Genomic DNA, 17,135 nt, shown 5'->3' on the forward strand with positions numbered 1-17,135 from the left:
AATAAGCTAGTATAGTAAACTCCAATGAAAATCTGCTCCTAATTAATCAACAGCAGAATAAAATGGCAAGCAAACTTCTGCCACAGAAACTGTAAACACAAAACAAACTCAACAATAAACACTGCACAACAAACAATAAGAGTAATAGCAATGCACTTCAGAGGAAATGGTAGATGACAAAACTAAAAGAATACTGACAAAGGTGTCTAAACTAGTTTAAACTGACTGCAAAGAATAAAAAAAATGACCTTAACTGCTGAAAAAAAATAGGAAAACACTTAAAGAATGGATAGCTTGAGCCATTTTTTCAATATCTGACTATAAACACAACTGAAGAGATCTAGACACGAGTCCTTGACAGCACAACTTCGTAGGGAAAAGGGGAGGGGTTTGCCAGCAACTACTACTAAAGCTGTGAAAATATTAGTTAAAATACAATGCTGTTTACATTTCAAGTACATTCAACATGCTGCTTATATTTAAAGCACATTTAGTAACTGCTCCTTTCTCTGTCTAAGGCCAACAAATCTGCATCTCTCAATATTGAGAGAGAACTAATTTACAGCAGAGGAGTGCCAGTAGAGAATGAATGATCACCTAATGTGAAGAAGACTGTTAGAACAGTGCTTGATTTCTTGTTAAAAAAGTGCATAGTTCAAATATTTTTGTTTGCGATGATAAATGAGGACTGAGGGAATGTATGCTGGATCTGATTAGCTGCTATAAAAGATGAGTGCTACCATTACGTAACATAGGACTTTAAATAACAGAAAGAAAATGGCAAGACCACTGGATGAGTAAAAGTTATAGGTTAGAAGAAAACAGTTAGTAAATGCATAAGGTGGAATGTTAATGGCCTCACAGTAAGACAAAAAACTGAATAAAGTAAATTATACAAAACAGTTAATGCTCTAGGAAACAACACTTTCAGAGAGAAGAGCACAAGTGAAGGTTTCAAACAGAGCTGTAATGTTGGGGCTGTACAGGGAAGAAAACCTTACTAAAATGTTACCATGTATGCTGCTTGTCTAAACTCAATGTAAATAAATAAATATTTTGTGTGTTTGCATTTTTTTTTTTCTTCTGCCTATTCTCTCATTATTTTGTGGTAATAACCATCTCTTATTCTTTTATTCTGTTTAATTCTTTTGCTGGAAATGTTTGATTTAAATGAGTGATATTTTTTATTACTGTAAACTATTGATGTACTTGAAGCTTTTCTCCTTGGGTCTCCACTGAAAATGGGCCCAAAGCCCAGCCTGGACCAACTCGGTTAACACATGTCAATAAATAAATAAATAATAATTACATTTTTGCAAAATGCTCTGCAACAGTAGTAGAGGAAGAAATGAAAGATTGCTTAGGGGACATTGCCAATGAACTACAATCATCCTGGTCAATATATTTTTTATATTCTACCAAAAACAAAAAAGGGGAAGTTAAAAGAAATTTCAATTGAAATATTAGATTTTCACCAAGGGATCATGCCAGTAGCAGAGGACTGGAATATAATAACCTGGATGTGGGGGGACACAAATCACCCAGGCGGGTAGATTTTTTAATAGTTACATGTGAATAGAATGCCTACATGATACTGGAGTCCTTCAGGAAGTTTTACTTACTATTCTGGAAAGCACAACAGTTGTGGATAGAATTTACATAACAAAAGGGCATACATATTTGATCAGGGGTATGAAAACACTCAGACCATTCACCCATCCCCAAAGAAATTGTCTCTGCTCAATCTGACAGAAAAGTGAAACACCGGAGACTTTCAACACTTTGGTTAAAGTAAAGAGAAAAAGATTATGAATCAGTTAAGATAGGCACTGAAAGAATTAAGACAGGTGTGAAGAAGAGCTAGAAAGGAAATGGGATGACCTGAATAGAAGTTTCAAAAAGTAGTAATGGAGCTAGAGGGAAGGGAAGATGGGATGAGAATGTACAATGGGAAAAGTTTAGACTAGCAAGAATACAATAACTCAAACAAAAGTGAATCGGAAAGTGAGCAGTTAAGTGAACTACAAAATAAATCGAAGGACTGTCTTCTAGAGCCAACAGAAAGAAAACAAGTGGCTATTAGTTAACTATATTTTGAGAATATACTAGATATACCTCTAGTTACAGAGTCACTTAGCTAAGGGATTGAGGCAACAGGAGGCATAAAGAAATATATGGAGACAGGAAAAAGTACAGTTTTGTACCTGCCATAAATGTAGATGTCCGATAGGTATGCATCTGCAGTCCTAACATATGGGTTGTCCTGCCTCAGGCAGCCCTTCGGTCGGCCGGATTCCAAAGTCTGGGTCTGGCCTCGGCTGATGTCGCACTTCACCCGACGTCACAGCTGCTAGGGTATAAAGGCATCATCCGACGCCATTTTCCTCAGTGTTTCTTGCCCCAGATGCCAGGTGCCCTCTAGGAAGGCTAAATTTGGATAAATGCAAATAACTCCAAACAGTAGAGAGCAAACAATATATATATATATATATATATATATATATATATATATATATATATACAAACAAATACACCATAATAGATTCCCCCAGCTAGCTAAAAGAGGGGTAAATACCCTAGGAATACCACAGAGGGGAAGGAGGGTGGGTAATCCTGACTGCAGATGCATACCTATCGGACATCTACATTTATGGCAGGTACAAAACTGTACTATGTCCTTCAAGGATGCATCTGCAGTCCTAACATATGGGTAGAATACCATAGCCAAACTGGGGGAGAAGGCACTAAGATAAAGATGGTGTAGTTAAGATCCCTTGCAAAACAGCAGTTGCAAAACCTGCTCGGGATCTAGAGTATAAAGGAAGATTATAATGCTTGGCAAATGTATGCACGGAGCTCCAAGTAGCAGCTTCTAAAATGTCTTTGGTAGCCACTCCTCGTAGGAAAGCTGTAGTGGTGGCTGTAGCTCTTGTGGAATGAGGTCTGATATTTTCAGGAGTTGTCTTTCCATGAAAAGAGTAACAAAATCGAATACAATTTCCTATCCATTTTGAGATTGTCTGTTTTGAAATTGCTTTTCCTTGCATTCCTGTTGCATATGCTACCAGAAGCTGGTCAGTTTTTCTGCTGGTCTTAGTTCTGTCCAGATAGTAGCGTAATTGCCTGTGCACATCCAAGGTATGTAGCAGTCTTTTCCCCCTGTTCTGTGGGTTGGGGAAGAATGTAGGTAAATGAATCGCTTGGTTCAATGAAACTCTGGAGACCACTTTTGGCATAAAGGTAGGGTTAGTTCTCAGAGAGACTCTATCCTGATGGAAGATAAGGAAGGGTTGTACTGCCATTAATGCCTGTAACTCAGATACCCTTCTTGCTGAAGTGATTGCTAGCAGGAAAGCAGTTTTCCAAGATAAGAACTGTAGTTCTGCTGTTGCTGCTGGTTCAAAAGGGGGAAGTGTTAACTTTTCCAGCACAAAGTTGAGATCCCATGTAGGTAAAGGTGGTTTCCTTGGAGGTTTTACATTTTTGATTCCTCTCAAGAACTGCCTGAGTAGAGGATGAGAGAAGACAGGAGGATCCATGTTGTATTCTGCTGAAATTGCTGATGCATGAATCTTAATGGAGGAGTAAGACAGGCCATTGTGGAACAGTTCTGCTAAGTATTCCAGGATGTGATCTATGTTTGCCAATGAGACATTTTCTCCCTTTGCTGCACTCCAAATGAGGTATCTATTCCACTTGGCTGAATAAGTTTTCCTTGTGGAGGGTCTGCGTGCCTCCAGGATAATGTCCTTAACCCTCTGAGATAAATCTGGGTTATTTGGTTTTATGCAATATTCCAAGCAGCTAGCTGCAGTGTTTTCAAGTTTGGATGTAGGATCTTGTAGTTGTTCTGTGTTAGAAGTAAGGGACATAGAGGTAGATGCCATGCGTGTGTCCGAGACATGCTTCTCAGTAGCGGGTACCAATGTTGCCTTGGCCAGTCTGGTGCTATCAGGATTACCCTTGGCTGATCCTCTCTGATCTTCAGTAGTACTTGGTACATCAAAGGAAGAGGTGGGAATGCATATGCTGTCAGGTTTTTCCAGCTGAAGGAAAGGGAGTCCACCCTCCAAGCAAGTGGGTGGTATGCTCTTGTGCAGAATTTCTTCAATTGGTGGTTGTGTGGAGAGGCAAACAGGTCTATTTCTGGTAGTCCCCATTTCTTTGTTATGGCTTTGAAGATATCTGGATGCAGCATCCATTCGTGAGCATCCGTGGTAGTTCTGCTTAAGGTGTCTGCTAGAGAATTTTCTTTTCCTGGTACAAATCTGGCCTGAAGTTGAATGTTGAGATTCAGGGCCACATTCCACAGGTCCATTGCCATCCGGCATAGAGGATATGAGTGTGTACCTCCCTGTTTGTTGATGTACCACATGACTGTGGTATTGTCCGTCCTTATCAGCAGATGACCCTGTTGAAGGAGTGGCCTGAATGCCTGGATCGCATGTTTCACTGCCAGCATCTCCTTTAGATTTATGTGTAGATTCAGCTGGTCTTGGGTCCATAGGCCTTGTATACACTTGTCCACCATGTGTGCCCCCCAGCCTAGGTCTGAGGCGTCCGTGGTGATGGTCTGGCTTGGATGAGGTTTGTGGAAATGCAATCCTCTGTTCAACTGACAGGCCTGAGCCCACCACAGGAATTCTTGCTTCAGGCATGGAATTATTGGAATCTGGGCTTCTAGACTGTGCTTGAGTTGAGACCATACATTCCTTAGGTACCATTGTAACTTTCTCATATGCAGCCTGGCATGCGGAATCAATATTATGCAGGATGCCATGTAACCCAGGGCTTGCAGGACTTTCCTTGCAGTAAGCTGAGTTTGTGTTGTTAATGTCATTAAGTAGACTGGTAGTTGCTTTTGTTTTTCTTCTGTGAGAAAACCCATCTGAGTTGATGTATCCAGTTCTGCACCCAAGAATGTTATCCTTTGGGATGGTACTAGTCTTGACTTTTGCATGTTGACTGTGAATCCCAAGGCTTGCAACAGTTGTATGACATTTTCCAAATCTTTTGTTAATTTTGCCTTGTTGTCCGCTTGTATTAGGCAGTCGTCCAGGTATGGGTAAATTTGAATTCCCTGAAGCCTGCAATGAGCAATTACTGATGCCAGGCATTTTGTGAATACTCTGGGCGCAGTAGATAAGCCAAAGGGCAATGCTGAGAATTGATAATGCTCTGATCCTGCAAGAAATCTGAGGTGTCTTCTGCAATCTGGTCGTATAGGGACATGCAGGTATGCCTCCTTGAGATCTAGAGTCACCAGCCAAGACTCCTTGCCCAGCATGGGAAGAAGCTGCTGGAGGGTCAGCATTTTGAATTTTGGAACAATGAGGTATGTGTTCAGGGCGGACAAGTCGAGAATAGGTCTCCATTGATTTTCTTTTCTTGGTACAAGGAAAAGCCTGGAGTAAAATCCTTGGTCTTGTTCCATAGGTGGCACCTTTTCTATAGCTCTCATCCTTAGTAAGTTGTTGATTTGCCTTAGAGCGTCTGTTTTTTGGCTTGGTGGTAGGTTTGGCATTCCCCTCTTTTTTGGTAGAGTGTGGAAGTGAAACCTGTAGCCCTTGTCTATTGTTTGTAAAGTCCATTTGACTCCTGTAATGTAATGCCAGTTGTCGGAAAATAAGGCTAGCTTTCCGCCCAAGGGTGCTTCCAGTTGTTCCATGGTAGGCGGAACCAGAGCCAAGTCATTGTGTCTGCCCTGTGGAAGTGGTTGTAGTTGAATCTGTGGCAGTACTTCTCTGGTTGGTAGGTTGCCACGGACGTCCCCTGTAGGCACCCCTAGATTGATCTCTGCCTCTTGGGCGTCTATTTCTGCCTCTCTGTGCTCTGGAGCTGTCTGGAAAGGACCAATTCTTCGAAGGCCAATTTCTGCTAAACCTCGGAGGTTGGACCTGTAAGAAATCCTTGACTGTTTGGACAGATTTTGCTTTTTCTTCCACCTTCTTTAGAACCTCCTGTGCGGGGGAGCCAAACAAACTTTGTTTCTCCATGGGAGCATCTAGGAGTTTTGACTTAACATGGTCTGGTAAGGATTGTTCTTTTAACCAGGCATGCCTTCGAATCACTGTTCCAGTCACAGCTGATCTAAAGGAAGCCTCCAGTGCATCATAGCCACATTTTAAGAAATGGTTACTGACCTGCTGGGAGTTATGCACCAACTCCTGAAGGGACTTGCGGTCTATAGGTTCAGGAGAGGACAGTTTTTTATTTAGCTGGTCTAACAAAAATTCCTGGTACTGAATCATGTGAAATTGACAGTTTAAGGCCCTGGCCGAAAGAGTAGCAGAAATATAAACCTTTTTACCCCATCTCTCTAATGCTCTAGATTCCCTTTCAGAGGGAAGAGGGTTTTTGGCAGAAGCAGCTGCCACACCTTTAGGGCCCTGTGAAATGGTTTCAGGGTCTGCAACAGGAGCCTTATACAAATGGTAGTGTGTGTCCGGGACCCTGTAATATCTGTCAGGCTTGGCAGGGGCCGGAGGAAGAGAATCTGGGGCAGTACAGGCATCATTATATGCATCATCAACAACTGTTAGTACTGGAGGTATGGCTAAAGGCCTATGCTGCGGCAAGTGTAAAAAGGTCCTTAGCCTTTTCCTTGAATCTGAAAAATCCTGGCCCTGCCATTGGAAGTGTTCCCTCATAGCATGTAAGGTTTCCCCAAAAGAAAATTCTTCAGGAGGAGAAGCAGAAGGAATGGAGTCTTCTGCATCAGAATCCTCATAAGGAGAATATGGGCCTTCCTGAGGGTCTGAAATGTCTGAATCATCCGAGGAATAGTCTGTAGAGACAGGTTCCGGGGGTTCAGTCCTAGGCCTCTTATCTGGAGGGGGCTTGAGGGGCCCTGTCTGGGTGAGGTTGGGATCCCCTGATCAAAGAAATGAGATCCTCAGCCAGGCTGAGTATTTGGGAACTAGAGGTAGGCCTATGTGAGGGAGTTTTAGCAGGTAAGGCCTTAGAAGATTTAGCTGCTCTAGCCCTGGCAAAGGCCTTGATAGACATAGAAGCAGGGGGTCTAGCAGCCCCACGTGCAGGGGTAGATATGTCTAAAGGAATAGTGTCTGACAAATCCTGGGTGCCTGCTTCTGTAGCAGTAAATTCAGTAGCAGATTCAGCCATGCTCTGTGAGGCCTCGGCTATCGGAGGCATGCTTTCGGCCGAAGGAAGGACCGAGGACTCTGTTTCAGCCGAAACCGAGACACTCGCGGTTGGCCTAACCATGGTTTCAGCCGAAACCGCGGGCCGCGAGTGTCGGTCCTTTTCCTTGCGCTTTTTAACTAATTGTGTAGTCGGAGTCTCCGACGGAATTTTGTATGCAAAAGCGGGACCAAAAAACTCCTCTGCAAACTCCGACCGATGTCTAAGTGTCCATCGGTTGAAGGAAGCACAGGCTAGACAAGCTGATACGTCGTGGTCTGGGCCTAAGCAAGGAAGGCAGTAAGAGTGGAAATCCTTATGAGGTATTTGTTTCCCACAAGTTAAACAATTATTTACTTTGTCTGACATCGGCTGAGGCAAGAAAGAGTCCCCAACGGGGTACTTAGCTTTTTAGAAGTCTTCGGTAGTAGAAATCTCTGGATCTGACCGACCGGCACTTGTGAACAGCTTCTGCTTCGGGCACCACACGGCAAGAAAGACTGAGGAAAATGGCATCGGCTGATGCCTTTATACCCTAGCAGCTGTGACGTCAGGTGAAGTGCGACATCAGCCGAGGCCAGACCCAGACTTTGGAATCCGGCCGACCAAAGGGCTGCCTGAGGCAGGACAACCCATATGTTAGGACTGCAGATGCATCCTTGAAGGACATCATGGAAATATGGAATGACCCAGAAACTACAGAAAAGCTGTTTAGAGTTTTAAGGGAGGCTGTATATCCCACAAGAACGAGGAATGCTTTGGCATTGGAAATTCAACAAATTTATGCAAGATATAAAGATTCCTAAATAAAAAAAAAATGGAGTGTATATAAACAACTGATCAAAGCTATAAAAAAGGAAGAAATCGAACAGCAGGTAAAATGCAAGTTATGGGTAATTCCCCAGGATTGGATGGATTATCAGAAGTAAGGAGGGCATGAAGGTAGAAGGTTACCTCTCAATATGGTACATAATGTTTAATAATATAATGAAAAAAAGAAAAATTCCACGTTCATGGGGGGAGGCAGTTATTAATAGCAAAAGAAGAGAAATATTTAGTAAATCCAGGGTTCTATCACCTAATATTGGTGTTATGTCATGACTACAAGGTGTTTGTGCACATTTTAGCTGAGAAACTAGTACAAATATTACCAAAAAATATTGAATTAAATCAAAGTGATTTTGTAAAAGGGACACACACTTTTGATAATACTACGAAAATACATATGCTGCATCAAGAGATTGAAAGGAAGACTAAACTGTTGATGTTAATGATGGAAAATAATGGAGTGAAAAGGGCCGACTTCAGAATTTATATTATTGTTACAGAAGAGTCATACAAAGTAAACAGTGACAAAATGAATGGCGAACTAACTTGTTTAAGACAGAGAAGGGCACTAGACAGGGGTATCCCTTTGTTTGCTTTTTGCGTGGAACAACTGGCATAAAAAATTAAGATAAGATAGCATTGGGGGTGGAAATGGTACACAAGGGAAGGGAAACTGCCTTTTTGCTGCTGACATGACTGTGTGGTTATACTCACACCAGGGTAACTCAAAACACTTTAAGCTGTTGAGGCAGCTCCAGAAAATCCAGAATATAGAATAAATAAGGTAAAACCAAGGCTCTTTATGTGAATTATATTCCTAGACGCAGGATGATTCAGGAATACCCACATGTATGGACCACTACAGAATTTATGGATGGAGAACATATCTGGAGACTCTCCCAAAGAAGAAAGCACTAAGATAAGGCAAAAAATTATAAATTTGAAAAAGAGATTGAGAATCACAATAATGGATATGGAGCAAAGAAGCCAGGTTATAAAGTGTTTACAGATTATATACACAAGCCAGACACTTTAAATTTTGGGTACCAATGCAAAAGGTAATAATGACAGCTATATGGAAATAAAAAGCATCCAGAGTCAACTGGCAGACAACAGTCTTACCAGTAGAAAAAGGAAGTTTAGCCATGCCTTATTTACAGGGATTATCACAATGCAGCACAGCTAAGATTAATTTCCTTCTTCAAAATAGAGAGTACAATGCTAAATGCAATATGTTAATGTAACGACAGTGGTATGGTACTGATGACGTCCAAAAGTTAAACTTATGGTGACTAAAACTGAAAATAGAAAAAGACAAGTGACAGAAATAATTTACAAGATAATACAAAACACCACGAGCAGCAGAAAACTTTCTGAATGGAGATTTGAGATGTTTAGCTATAGCTCTGCAACAGATACCTCCTCACTGTAAAAATGGTGGGTTGGAGAAGCCACTATGTTATACTGGGAATAATTACCAGTACGGGAGAAAAGAATGTTCTGGAAGGAATTGGTAGACACACAGATTGAGACCAAGAGACAATATGAAATACAAAGGACTAGACATCATTTTAGCAAAATACGAGAGAGATAAAGATACAAGTTACAAAGACCACATTGGGTCAAAATAACAAAGGAAGCAAGGCAGCCTTTGACAAATAATCAAGGGTTCATAGGTATGCTTTACAGTGCATTGGTAGCGGGGATAATCAGTTTAATTGTAAACAACCCCAGAGTTGCTAATAGTGGGACACAATTTCAGTTACACAATGAGTAGAAATATGTAAAGCTCCTAGGATAGCAGCCATCTGTCTATAACATCCTTAGTTCCACTTCTGCACATGGCGCTGGGATGTCACATCAACAATGATCACTATCTGGAGCCAATGTTCATGCAGCCATGTGGTTAGCCCTGCCAAGGCTGTTCTTCCATAGTACACATGCATATCCACTCACACTGATGGTCAATTTAGAGTTTCCAATCCACCTGTTACCTTTGGAATGGTGGAAGAAACCAGAGTACCCAGAGAAAACCTACACAAACACAGGCAGGGCATGCATATTCCACACAGAAGGCACCCCAACCAAGAATCAAACCAGAGAAGGCGATAACACTACCTGCTGCATCATCATGCTACCGACTAAATCTGGAAAAATCAGCTTACTTGCATAAAAAAATTTCCAGAACTGAGTTTAGACTACTGGAGATGTAATCAAAATCAATAGAGAGACTGGAAACAAATTTTCTGGAGTTTTTCCCAGCTAGAAAGATCTAAATGGAATTTGCAAAAATTAAAAAAGTAGTAGGGCATGACTGGCAGTTGGGAAAATTGGATTTTGATTTAAGCTACAGCTGGGGCATTAGGGAATCATTACATGTCAAGGTTATTATTAGTGCCAAAAAATTATAGAATCAAAGATAGAAGAACTGATAAAAATGAAAGAATATGAAATGCAAAGAAAAGGCCTCAAAAAAATAATGTACATAGAGAAAGTGGGAGCTTTAGGGATGAAAAAGTATGTATGTGAGGGAATAATACTGAGAGGAGGTGGAAAATCGTTTTGGGCTCTCAATGGACAATGAAAAAAAAAAAAAAAAAGAAATAGTTGTGGACCACTGGAGCATGAAGAACCTGAATAACTATAATGTACCAACAATGGTCAGAAATAAACCATATTACCACTGTAGTTTAAAAAAAACTTGAATAATTTATTGTACACCTTGATAATGGGTTGAATCAAAATGTATAAACTTGTGAAATGAGGAAAGTCAATGATGTATTAAAAAGCCAAGGTAAGAAATTGGAAACTGTACACCATGCATGACGACTGTACTGAATGTATATTGGTCATGAGATTTAAGTAAATAAAGCAACCTGATACGGGAAAAAAAAAAAAAAGAAACACTGCATCTATCATTTCTCAGACATCTGTTAAAAATATGAGTGGGAATGAAGTGTCATGCCAGTGCAAAGTAACTCACCATTGCAGTATTCCAGCTCAATCAGCAGAATGTTATTGTCCAGGAAGTGATTGTAATAAGCAACAATATTGTCATGCTGCAGAACAGAGAGGATGACAATCTCATTCATAGCATCACGACGCTCCTTCTCAGACAGGCACTTTAGGTCAACTTCCTTCCACACAACAAGCGAGTTATCCTAAAATATTGTTTTTGCAAGGAAAAAACGTTTAAAGATAAAATAGATTTTCAACGAATTCTTAATATTTAGCAACTTCTGAAACTACATTATTATATAGCCAACCTAATAAAATGCACTCAATAAAAATGCAGTTTAACTTGAGGTCCTAATTCCAGTTAGGATATCAGATTGTGAGATGTTACAATGACAAAACTGAACAGTAGCATTACTTAACATGACTCACTTTCTACTTATGATGATGATGTAAAGGTTATTGTATTAAAAAACTGTTTACAATCTCATCTTTTAACTAGTTAATACTTTATAAGCATAAACTTGTTTTTTAATACAAACAATGAAATTATAAGAATACCATAAAACTGGGCTTTCATTATAGACTGTACAGTACTGAACAGGAAAAAAAGTAAAGACATAAGGCAGTAAAAAAGATGAAGCTGGTTTATAGGCAAGATTCCTGGGAAAAGTAAATGAGCACCAACACAAATACCTAATGCAAGTAACATTTACTTCTAAACAGAATAATTGGTACTTGCGTATTATTGCAACTATTTTTTCGCGGTAATACCGGTTGGTTCCCGATGTTTAAATTTGACCGTTAACCTTGTGAACATGTCAGACAATGTGTTTCTTTCCCACTGAAGGTAGTGTTAGGCAGGGTTATCAATAGAAAATGAAAAAGTCAATGTTGCTGTTTAGGTATGCACTTTACCGCCAGCATGTCATGTTGCTTTTTCCAAGTCTCAGTCTGTGTAATGCAGACTTGGACTTGCAAAATGTGAAAGAGTGAATCGGTCAAAGATTCGGTTTTCTTTTTTGGTGTCCTGTCAAATTGTGTCATCCAACGTGGTTGTATGTGAGGCTTGCCTGGAGTTGGTTACAGAACCGGGATTTAATTTGCGATTACAAAATGACACAACTGGGAAACAGAGTCAGATGACATTCCCTGCTGGCTCGTCTTTGTAGTGTTTCTCTGGAATATGCAAGCGGCATTCCGAGCTGTACTTAATAGGAAGAAGGTGACATACAGGTTTGGATTAGTTTGTCAAACAAGTTGCACTCATTCCCCCAACAGCATCATGCTTTCTTCTTTTTTTCAGTTATGTAACTGCTGCTTCGCTTCTATGACTGGGGGAGTAGGAAGTAACAGTGTCCCAACAGTCACCTTCATTCGTGGCAGCTACCTTGACTCGTTTCTTGACAGATACACAACGGTACTGTTCACATAATTTCATGTCAGCTTTGTCATTAGAAGGACAACAACATTACACTGAGCAAAGAAAAAAAATCTACAACTTAACGTTTTTATTTCACATTTGTTTACCACGAATGTGCAAGTAGGCAGTAACCCTTTCTCATCAAAGACCCACAGGAAACAGATGCACAAACAGCTCAACAGATTCTGTGATTCCATTGAGTTTCTTTTTTTTTTCTGTCAAATTTTTACTGTTATAGAAGGATGGTTTAGTTGATGGGTGCCTGGAGTTCTTCATCCATGCAGGATTTCTTTTCTGTGTAAAAATTGAGCCAAGTAAGTTCCTTACAAAACTGGTTGCGATAATACGCAAGTACCGAATAATTCTTCTTATGAATGATCTTTAGAGTGGTGCACAGTGGAAGCACACTATTTTTCCCCATAATTTCATCACCTCTATTTTGAGTAACATATACTGGATGCATAAGGTTTGGGATTAATCATCAAACCTTAGAAAGAAAATATGAATGGGAAGATATATTCTTCCCTCTATGATTTACTTGTGATAGGATTTGATATAAACAGATATATTCATGGGAGGTTACAAGGCTAATTACCCTAGGACGCTTATTTCCAAGATCAGCACCCATCACCCCTGTCCAAAAGGGACACAGATGGAACCCCTGGGGAGAATTTACGACTACCCATCCTATCGTCCAGATTGCATTTAGAGAGGGCCAATGAGGTGCTCTGCTTGACATGCAGTGGGAGCGTGTTCCAAAGGTGTGGTAACCTCTGGGAGACAAATCTGTCCCCCCAGCAGGTTCTACTAATGTCACATACCAGGTTAATGGCATTAGAGTAAGTAACCTGTGTACCATTTGACTTACTGATAGGCAACATTTCCAATAAAACAGGGCCAATGACTGCCCTATATGCAACGCTAAGATCATCTCTGAGTAGTCTGTATGAAACAGAATAAAGTGACAGTGATTTCGGGAAGATGTTCATAAGATAGATGCTGAAGACCTTGAATTTTCCTTGTGAGGAACCTTTGTGGTCTCACTAATTGCTGCAGCTGCTTGGAAAGGTACTTGCCATAAGAGACATTGTACTCAATTATTGGCCTGATGAGGGAAGAGTACAGGAAGGCTATAACTTCTTTTTATCTTGAGGCAATATAGAATTTATTTATTTACTCTTTCTTGACTGGGTAAAAGCAGTGGTGGTGCTGCGGTAGCTTTGTCGCCTCACAGTAAGACGCTGTCCAGTTCAATTCTCAGCTAGAGCATCTTCTGCGTGGAAACATGTGTGAATGGGCGTACCTTCGTTGAAGGTTGTGTGTCAGGGATGGTAACTCGGCACGTAAAAATCAACTACCAATCATTAGCGGACCCGAGTTCCGCTGTGGCGACCCCTAACCGGGAAAAGCCGAAAGACACAACAACAACTCTTTCTTGACTGGGCCAGTGTCCTCTTATCACAGAAGTCCTGAGGTAGCAATCATATTGACTACAGGAAATCTGCCCAGGGCAACGAGGAACTTTCCCTAATTTTTTTATTTTATTTTGTTACTGAATATATGGTAAAAGAGGTTGGAGGTTGAATTAAAGTGAAATAAAGAGAAATGCAAAGAATGGTGTGGTAAGTTTATAGGCAAAATCTCTGTAACACACAGTGGCCACAGCTACAACAGTTGCTGCTCAATAAAGCCAAATTTGACTTTCACATAAAAGCCAAAAGGTCTGGCTCCTTCCTCAATTCGCAAAAAACAAAAAAATGTTCTTTTCTTACTGAAGTGCTAGTTTCAGCACGTCTTCAATGTCATAGCACTGCCAATTACACCCTATAAGACCTTGCAATTGTGGAGAGGATCCAGACCAAGGCTGGGAAGGCTCACACTGCAGCTGCTAAGGCAGAATGGAAGACAGCAAATAAATAAATAATACAAAAACTGTTGTATGGCACTGAAATTCTTTTTGTGAATGGGGCTCTTTTTTTTTTTTTTTTTTTTTTTTTTGAGAGTAGAGGAAGTTGCCAGGCCTAGACTCCCAGACATGGAGCTAAATATGCTAAAGAGCACTTGCATACAGTAATTAATTAAGAGTAGTTTAATCTAGGGAGTTAATTTAATTTTGGAGGTTAACTTATTTTACAGAAAACAGACACAAGTGCAAATAAAGAACTTGGAATCAGCTTCAGCAAAATCGATAAAAATGATAATCTGATTAATTTAAGAGCCACTAAACAATTTAGCAGACACTAACTCATTAAACATTATTCCTAGGTACTTTGGGCACAAACAAGGACTAAAAGATTATTTGTCTTGAATGGGCTAGATTCCAAGATTAACTCTTTTACAGTAATTTCATGCCCTATATTACATCACAATGTCCTTTCATTCACTTTTTATTAGGCAAAAATAAAAGTAAAAGTCACAGTCAGTAGAGTTTTTTCTCATTTGTCCAACTAATTTTTCAACAATGGCAAGGCTGATGACAGTTTGGTCTGATATTCTTAGAAATCATACCAGTTTGGTATAATAATAAAGGAGTGAGATAGTGAAATGGTTACTAAACAAGACAATTTAAGTGATGCTAAACATAAGCAACAAAGGGAGGACTCTATATTTGTAAATTTAGTTAAGATTTTAAATAAGGCAAGTTAACAAATGTTAAACTGCAAGGTAGCAGTAGCTATAGAAAAAGTGAAATTACAAGCCTGCTCTATTACTCATTAAGATTTACATAGGTTGGCAACACATTTAAAATTGACATTCAGAACAAACCAGATGAAATGTATTCAGGATTCTGTTAAAAAGATAAATTACTGACATTTAAAACCTCTTACTAGCCTTTAGGAAATACTATGAAGTCATTAACAAAGCATATACAATATTGTATATTACAAAAACAGATGCACAGGAAAGTATGTACCTGTCCACCCTAAATATAATGGTAAATTCAGGAATAAAGCTCTCTGGTGCAACTCCTGTATTAATAAAATTATATAACAAAAGCAGGAGAAATTATAAGTTGTAAGAAATCCCCAGCCCCCATCTTAAGACTACACTCAAACTCATCATTAGAAAATGTTAAACAGAGTATGAACTTAAGGTCACTACAGATATGAAAACTACAAAACATTTGTTAGTTATATCAAGAGATTAAGTAATACTGTCCAACAATGCATTGAGTTCATCCACAACATTATCACACGTTCCAATCCCAAGGATACAGCAAATACATTAGCACACAAATTTAAATGCTTACTTTACCCTACCCACCGACCCACACTACTGCCTGCATTATCCATGAAAATTTAGTTTCCTCTGAAATCCCTTTGGAACAAGTCTTAGAATCTCTGTTAAAGGGCTGAAATTATTTTTTCTGTGGGATCAGACAATGTACTAGGCTCCATTCTCAACCGTGCCAAGTATGCACTACTCAGGTTTCTATTAAAACTGTTCAACTTCAGCCAATCCACTGGGTTAGTGCCTAACCCCTGGAAAACAGCACAGCTGACTTCCCCTACAGAAGGGTGGCCTCTCTGCAGACACAAGCAAACAGAGGCCCTTTGACCTCACCAGTCCTTGCATGCAAGGCCATGGAGCTCATTTATGCAGAAATGGGCAACTAAATTGATCTACACCCCCAATCAGATTGGTTTAGTGAAGGACAGATCCTGTCTCCTGAACCAAATAAGTTTTTTGAAAAGGTTACAGAGGGAATGGACTGTGGTCAGTCCGTGCACACTGATAATCTCAGCCCGGTGAATGCTTTTGGCACTATCCCCCATACATGTCATACTGAAAAATTAGACAAATTTCAAGTAAACCTGCGTTGTCCCCAGATTGTGAACTGCCTATCCAGCAAATATCAAGACTGTAAAGTTGCTGGTATCTTCTCTGAACATAAAATTGTAACTAGCGTGGTACCACAGGTATCAATGCTAAGGACTTTCCTGCTTAGCATTCAAATTTTCAGACATCCAACTCAAAATCCCAAAGATTTGGCTGACCAAGTGTTTGATGATGATTCTGAGCTGGACACCTATCTCCTCATCCACTGATACTAAATGCTCAAACAAGGACTAAAAACACAAATGCCTGTTGTACTGAAAACAGTCTCGACTGAAATACTAAAAAGTGCACATAGTGGGACTTCCAAAATGGCTGTGGCTGCACACTGATCATTAGCTTACTTTAAGCTATCCAAGTGTGAAAAAAGAAACTGAGACAATAAGGGCTACTAATTCTGCCAGTTTTATTAAATTAATTTACTGGCAAGTAAGCACACTGCCTGGATGCCACCAAAGAAGAAACCTAGAAAGCCTTAAAGAAAATCAACTAGAAAAAGTAAGAGAAAACAGTTACTAGGAAGAATCTTGCAGATGCTCAGCAAAAGATGTTCAAACTCCAGGTTTGGTGCAAGACACAGCTTCCCAGTAATCTAGAGGAAAAAATAAATCAAATGTGCTCAGAGCTGATTAAAATAAATGAAACACTGAAGGAGTATATCAACTCAAATCACAAAAGGTTGGAAAAAATGGAAGAAGCTTTAAAAAGCTATTCAGATGAACCGATAAAACTGAAAGTGATGCCAGCAAAGACGACGCTTAGAAAGCCTTAAAGAAAATCGGCTAGAAAAAGTAGAGGGAAAATACTGACTAGGAAGTATCTTGCAGATGCTCCACAAAAGATGTTCAAACTCCATGTTTGGTGCAAGACACGGCTTCAGATGAACCGATAAAACTGAAAAAATCAGAGGTTGAAATGAAGGAAAGGCTAACTGAGTATGAGACTGCTC

The 17,135-nt window shown here is 39.9% G+C and overlaps 1 protein-coding gene across 1 annotated transcript in view; it reads right to left on the minus strand.

The window, feature by feature from the left end:
* NEK9 (NIMA related kinase 9) overlaps positions 1 to 17,135 on the minus strand; it is a 1,697,515-nt gene that overhangs the window by 1,582,699 nt on the left and 97,681 nt on the right. The window contains exon 2 of the mRNA XM_044073912.1: positions 10,955 to 11,132. Within this exon, the coding sequence (XP_043929847.1) occupies positions 10,955 to 11,132 (178 nt within the window). The remainder of the gene's footprint in view (positions 1 to 10,954; positions 11,133 to 17,135) is intronic.

Source organism: Protopterus annectens, chromosome 6.part0 (genome assembly GCF_019279795.1).
Source record: "Protopterus annectens isolate FY-2018-M chromosome 6.part0, PAN1.0, whole genome shotgun sequence".
In the NCBI taxonomy this organism is placed as follows: domain Eukaryota; kingdom Metazoa; phylum Chordata; order Ceratodontiformes; family Protopteridae; genus Protopterus; species Protopterus annectens.